We start from the raw sequence: 7,009 nt of genomic DNA, 5'->3' as shown, positions 1-7,009 counted from the left end.
GTTGCGGGCCCTGTCTTCTCCACCTCCCCCCCCCCCCCCCCCCCCCGTGGAACACAGGGCGCAGTTTGTAGGGATGCCTAGTAGGGGGCCAACCTTTGCTAGGTTTCCAAGTCCTTTCCCTCAGCCCTGGGATGTCAGCAACATGATGAGCTTGTTCTAGTGCCCCCTCTGGCAGCTCTTAGCAAATACCTCCATGCCTTGAGTCATACCACCGCCAGCCCAGAGCCACCACTGACAGCTGTTTTCTGATTACATGTTAATCTAGGCTCAATGTAGAAAACATGGACAAATAAATTAGATACATAAAGAAGGAAGGTTAAAGAGCCCACTGCCACTCTCCTGAGAAAACCGTGATTTTGTGACAAGCATTTCCTTCCAGACTTCTTCCTCTGTGCATAGATGGTAACGGGTCAGAATCCTACCGCTACAGTTTTATCTTTCTATTCTCGCTAACACTGTATCAAGAACAGTTTCCCATGTCATTACAACTTCTTTAGGAGCATAAATATTGGGTGCCTATAAAACATGGTCAATAATGTATTTAATGACTCCCACATTGTTGAATGTTCATGTTGTTTAATATCTTTACCTTATAAATATTTTTATAGTGAGCATCTTTGTACGTGCATACTTATCCATATTGCAAATTATTCACTTAGGGCAGACCATTAGAAATGTGATTGGAGAAATGTGTGTTGTAAAGGATCGTGAGCCCCGTGATCAATTGTCCCCCAGGAAAGATGTGCCCATGTTCAGCCCCCCTGGGCAGTTCATGAGCGATGAAATTTGAGGCTGGTTCTGCCAAGTTCTAAAGATATAGATATATTACACTGTCTACGTCTATATAACTGCTTTTCTCGTAGAGAAGAGAGCACCGGAATCGGTTAGACTTGATTGCTATAGTAAGCTCAAATTTTTTAAAATATATTTTTATTGATTTCAGAGAGGAAGGGAGAGGGAGAGAGATAGAAACATCAATGATAAGAGAGAATCATTGATCGGCTGCCTCCTGCACGTCCCACACCAAAGATCGAGCCCGCTACCCAGGCATGTGCCCTTGGCCGGAATCCAACCGTGACCTCCTGGTTCATAGGTCGAAGCTCAAGTTCTATTTTTATTGGTCTCTTGGTCTGCTTTGCCAGAAGGGTCCTGTGAGCATCATGAACTCACTGCCTCTCTTTGATCTTTCTCAGGAGGAGGGAATGTGGCCGGAGCACGAAGCCCCTCGGCAAGAACCTCCCACGGAAAGCTCTTGCGCAGCCGCTGCCCTGGGCCCCCCAACAGGCAGCCCCCCAGGTATCACCACTTCCTCCTTTAGGAAGGCGCTAAGCTGGCCTCTCAGGCTGCCCTGGAGCCTGCTTAACTGGATTCGGGGACTCCTGCGCGCCCTCGGCCAGCATTTCAGGGACAATGCTTACAACTACTGCTTCACCTATGAGCTCCTGAGCCTCGGGCTGCCTCTCCTGTGGGTGTTCTCCGAGGTCCTGGCTTCCATGTACCGGGAGTCCGAGGAGTCCCTGGAGAGCATCCGCGACTGGGTGCTCGGGCACTTCCCCGGCAAGCTCTCCTGACGGGCGCTGCCCCCAGGGCCTCCCCGTTTCCAGGGTAGATGGCCACGTGTTTGCAAAAGCCAAAGAGCTGGCCGCCTGCGCCGGCCTTGTCAGGGTGCTGGGGCCAGCGCGACATGAAGGATGTTTTTTATAGATCTGCATTTCTTTTATACCAAAGCGAGCTGTATTTCTAGGTTTACATTTCAATATTTACCTTTTAATAATCCAAGAACAAGCTTTTTTTTTTTTTTTTTTTTTTTTTTACAATGTGTGTTGAGATTTCGAAACACGGGTTTGAAGTTTATAACTGGTATGACAAACCCCTTCCACACCGTCAGTTTTAGTCAGAGTCACTGCCTGCCACGTGAACGATTTGGGCTTTTCTGTCAACAAAAGTGAGTGTGCCATCTCCTGACAGTGCCTCGATTTATGTACCCGGGTGCCACTTGTCAAGGGGGGGGAAGGTGGAGGGCAATTTTTTGCAACGTGGAAGCATACTCATTTTAGAAGAAAAGAGTAGGAGAACAGAGTAGAATTACGCGTACAAAGCGCATGGCAGTGTGTAGCTGGCTGTTATATGTCCTCCCTCTGAGACTGTGTTGCTCCCTTGTTTTGATGTAAAATAGTAGCTTAAAGTTTCCCCCGCCTCCCATCCCAAACTACAGCCAAGTGAGAGAGAACCGTGGGGTTTAGCACAGATTGCTACAAACAAGCCTTTTCCCCTCCCACTGCCGAGCACTGCAGCGAGGCCCATTGGCACCTGACCCCACAGAGCCCCACAAGCCGACGCCACTGCTGAAGGGGCTATGTCAGCAGGCGGCCTGGACCAGTAGCCCCCCACCCCCCGACCCCCGGGGCTCCCTATCAGGTCCCCAGCCCAGGCTGCTGTCTGAGCCAAGGCCTCTCAAGGTCCTTCATGGTCAGGCTGAGGGAGAATCTGCCCTCTCCTGTCACGTCCTTTGGGACTGAGGGCATCTGTTAGCACCTCAGGGCAATATTTCTGGGCAGTGTGGCCTACCCAGTGAGCACTGCTCGCAGACATGCTGGCAGCTTAACCACCCGAGCTGGCAACCCGGCCATGTGCATATTTGGTCAAAGCAACCCGAAACCATTTATTCTTCATGCTGTCCTAGGAAAGGAACGCGTAAGACCTCCAGAGGGAAGGTCCCTGTGTCTTGACTGGCAGGGAAGGCTGGGAGTGGAAGCTGTTTATTGACTGATGCAAAGAAATATGTCCTATTAGGGGCAAAACCAAGCACTGGCCTACCTGCATTCTTCCCTCTGGGCATCCGGAGGAGGCCTAAGCTGCCCCCACCCCACTCTGCCTGGACATGCACAGCTGCTGGGTCTGGTGGAACAATGGAGAGGCTGACAGAAAAAGGCCTCGGCCCTGCTCAGTGTAGCTAGAGTTGCTGAGCCGGACACATCTCCACACACTTGTCACCCTAGAGATCTCCTCTAGGCCACGTGGGGACGGAGCCTGGTGAGGGTTTGGAGCCGGAGCTCCTGAGCACTTGGAGATGGCACGTTTCTGCAGGGTGAGGAGGGGGAAGGCATTTCTACAAACACTTCCCTGAAGTCCTTGGGTTAAACAGGGGATGGCTGTGGCCACGCCCGTGGGGACCGACACCTCAGTCCTTGTTGGGCCTGTTCTCAGTCCGATGACTTGCATTGTGTTTTCCCCAAATTGTGCTGGGATTGTAATGTTCAGCATGGCGGGAGGAGCCCTCGAGTCATTGTATGTTTGATTCCAGAAAGTAGGCTGTCCAGGTCCCGGTGTGAACACAGGCTCAGCTGTGTCACTGTCCCCTGTCACTGTCAGTGCAGGGCAGGCTGAGGAGCTCTGTGCGGGCTCCAGGAGCCACAGTGAGCATCTCTGAGAAGGTCACGAATGGCCTTAAAGGGACGGGTTTGAATTCCTCTGGTGAGACAGGGTGTGCCTGTCAGAAGCCTGAGATGTTTGTATGCTCTGCGACTTTGAACCTTCCTGGTGGGCAGCACCAAACACACAGTGGATCCTGGGCAGGGGGCAGGTGGGGGGGGCTCTAAACCTCCACAATGGGTTCAAGAGCGACTGTGAGACCCTGGAGTAAAACCAGGGCCCAGAGGACATCGGGGCCGGGGATGCAGATGCAAACCACACGTGCCCACGGCGGCAGCAGCGAAGGGGCGGCTCACCACCAGGAAGGTTCCCCTGTCCGGAGCCAGCGTGACGCGTGTGGGGACGTGTCCCCGTTTTCAATGATGGCCTTGTTTTCAATTCCCACGTCTCCTCTTGTTGTCGGTCGTTTTCCTCTTCCCCCAAAACTAAATTCTCGTTTCTGTCTCTCTCTTTCCCACCTTGCACTGTGGCCGTCAGTTCCTTTCAGCCTTCCAGTGCTGCACCCACTTCTTGGCTGACCCACTTCTGCTCTGAGGTGACTGGTTTCCTTGCGGATTTTCCGAGAGTGGGACTGACTAACCCCTACGCCGCTTTCCGCACCCGTCCTCCCGCCGCGGTCCTGGCAGTGCTCACTGCAAGTGTCTTGCGTACTAACTAACGACGCCTCGGGTGGCATGGCGGGCGAACAGCGTGGGGTGGTGTTCAGCGCCAAAGCTGGTTCCCATTCCACTGACCTGGGAGCCGGCCGGTGCATGCCCGCCTGCCGCCATCCCTCTGTGGCTTGCGCGCATGCTTTGCCGGTTGCACTGACAAAGCCAGGCCGCTTACCTTCCTGGGAGGGTTAGCTCTGACTGGGAGACAGTGCCGTAGGGGGGCTCTGTCACCTGTGAAAAGAACACCTCTGTCTAGGAGCCTCTGAAAAAGCTTGTACATAAACTGGTTCTAATATGAAGATCATGGATGCCACTGATCAAAACCAGAGGCGACTCTTTTTGGAGGGATTAGAGCAGTACTCCCAGCTTCCTCACCTCCTCCATCCAGGCTCTGCACTGGGACCACACATGGCAGTTTCCCTAGCACACACCTTCCCGGCCGTAGCCTACCCCACAGATGTTAAGTTTTGCCATGGCTCTCCTTCCCTCCGTGGCTCACAAAGCAACAGAGGAGGCAGAAGCTGCCCCGAGAGCCATCATGTCCCCGGCCAGGGATGGCCTTGAGAAAGGACTCAGTCCAGCCCCAGGCCTTCAGCGGCCAGGTTCAGTGCCCCCCAGGCCTGCTCAAAGCTGCTCTCTCTGCTGACTCGTTACCTGGAGCAGCAGCACAAAGTGCCAGGAACCGTAGGCCAGGCCTCAGGGCTCAGGCTGCATGCGGCGTCTGTCCTGCACGCGGCCCAGACACGCCGACCCAAGGCCTGGCTGCCCTGCCCTGCATGCTGCATTCCTCACTGCACCCGTGCAGCTCCCAGCCAGTGCGAAGTCATTGCTCTCTCTTATCTTCTCTTGCAGAGTCTCCCTCCCTTTATAGAATGTCAACCAAAGACCGCCCTCCCCTCCCCTCCCAGCCCCCTCGTCAGCTAGCCTGCCCCCTCCCCCCAGCGCATGTTTGTGACCCTCCGGGGTCATCTCCAGTGCCACACCGAACCCTGTATTTTGCACACAGCGAACAATGTTTAGCTTTATTTATGGTATATGATGCTGTAAATGAAAATAAATATGGTTCTTTATAAAGCTCCTTGTTTCCTCTCTTCTTTGCCATGGAAGCTGCTCAAACCTGGAACACAGGCATTAATTTAGGGGGCCGGTCTTCCCTAAACTGCTGGTGGGACTTGCTCGTGTGGTGACGTGGGACTCTCTGGGGCTGCGCTGGGCACTCTGAACGTAAATATTACCCGGGGGTAATATTTGGAAAAAGTCACCCATGCTCCTGGGCCCGGCTTTGGGATCTCCTTCTTGAAAACTCATGGCACTTTTCTGCTCTCGATGCCGGACGTGGCTGGTGAGGGTCCGTGTCACCTCAGCTGTTGGGAGCAGACTGGCTTAGCAGCTGCGGGCACCCACTTCCCCACACATCCGAGCCTCAGACCTGACGGAGCGCTTTACTCGGGACCCGTGTGCCAACGTAGGTTCCTATAGGACAGAGGCTGCTCTCGGCAGTTTGACGCTGAGTCAGCTCAGCGATGGGTGAAAGGTCAGAAGGAAGGAGCAGACGCTGGTTTAAGGATGGCGGTGAGCATGGCAGGTGTGCTCATCCAGGCGAAGGGCCACCTGTGATCCTAAGACACCTGTCCTGCCCCCGAGGCTCAATGACTCAGTGACTCAGGCCGCAAGCTCCGCTCACAGGGCCACTCTGAGGACAGCCCCATGACAGGCGCTGGTCCGACTCTAGGCTGTCCTTAAAGGAAGGGCTTCGAGTCCCACCTGCCCTCAGACGCCTGGTCTCCAGCCTCCTCAGGGTGGGAGGCCTGCCGTTGCCAGGCTGCCGGCAGCTGAGCTTCTGACGCTGGCGTGAAACTCATCTGTGAATCCACGGCCCGCGTACCTCCCAAGGGGCATTTCTGGGGCCCTGGGCCTCTAGCCCAGCGGCAGGTGCCTGAAGCTGCCTTCAGAGCGGCCTGGGGTCGTGACCGAGGTGAGAGCCTCTTACCCAGGTGAGATCCTCTGCCCTTCTCCCTGAAGTCAGGAGCTGGGTTGGGAAGTAACTCATTCCTTTAGTCATGTATCTGTTCGAGTGTTTGTCTAGGCATAGGCTAGGTCCTAGCACCTTGGCAGTGAGCCACACAAAGCCCCTGCCTCTCCCTGCACCTTGGAATGTGTGTGCCTCGGGATTGTGTACCGGACTTGATTTGTTTGGTTCATTTGTACCTGCACGCGCATGTTTACTCCACTGACACCGAGCATCTTCGGGGTGTTGGGAACACAGCAGGGCATGAAACAGACAAAGGGCCTCACTCTCGTGGAGCAGAGAGTGTGCCTTTGATTTTTTTTATTATTATTATTATTTGACGTTGGGTTAAAGCAACGTTTTCCAAAAGGTGGCAATGGAATACTAGCTCCAAGAGGTGCTTTGTGAATAAAGGGTTCCACAGGCACCAAGTTTGAAAAATGTTTTATACTGGTCGTGCCAGTCCTCCCTCACCTTAGAGATCCACAGGTTTATTAGCACGTTCAGGCCTCTGAGGAGCTCTCTGGTGAAGAAGTTCACTTCACTTCGTTCAGGTGCGCTCTCCCATGCCTACTTAAGGAGTGTTTTCGTTTGGGGGCGTTTTTGTTTTGCATATTACACTTTACATAAGTGTTTAGTAGAGTATTCGTTCTTCCTGAGACATTAGATTAAAGACTTGACATCAAAATAAGTAAAATAAGAGAATTAAATAGACTTGAGTATTGATTAGATCTTGGGGTGGTAAGTTTCTAAGCTTTAAAACCATAGACAGAAAAAATTACATAGGAAAAACATGACACAAATCTGACGATATCCACTTTTAAAACTCAACATCCTATATAATAAAAGGGTAATATGCAAATTGACCCTAACAGTGACCGACCAGGAATGACAGGTCGCTATGACGCGCACTGAC

General features: G+C 53.1%; 1 protein-coding gene and 1 non-coding gene across 2 annotated transcripts in view; one reads left to right on the top strand and one right to left on the bottom strand.

The window, feature by feature from the left end:
- Positions 1 to 5,073, top strand: part of MICAL2 (microtubule associated monooxygenase, calponin and LIM domain containing 2) — a 140,477-nt gene extending 135,404 nt beyond the window's left edge. The window contains 2 exon segments of the mRNA XM_014456602.2: positions 1,194 to 1,296; positions 3,910 to 5,073. Coding sequence (XP_014312088.1) covers positions 1,194 to 1,296; positions 3,910 to 3,950 — 144 coding nt within the window. The 3' untranslated portion in view covers positions 3,951 to 5,073.
- LOC111826228 lies at positions 830 to 953 on the bottom strand. Its single transcript, XR_002829515.1, has one exon. It is a non-coding gene; the product is annotated as a small nucleolar RNA SNORA28 (small nucleolar RNA).
- Positions 5,074 to 7,009: the final 1,936 nt, after the last annotated feature.

This window comes from Myotis lucifugus, unplaced genomic scaffold, assembly GCF_000147115.1.
Source record: "Myotis lucifugus unplaced genomic scaffold, Myoluc2.0 scaffold_61, whole genome shotgun sequence".
NCBI classification, from domain to species: domain Eukaryota; kingdom Metazoa; phylum Chordata; class Mammalia; order Chiroptera; family Vespertilionidae; genus Myotis; species Myotis lucifugus.
Note: the sequence above shows the minus strand (reverse complement) of the source record. Positions and strands in the feature narration are given on the sequence as shown.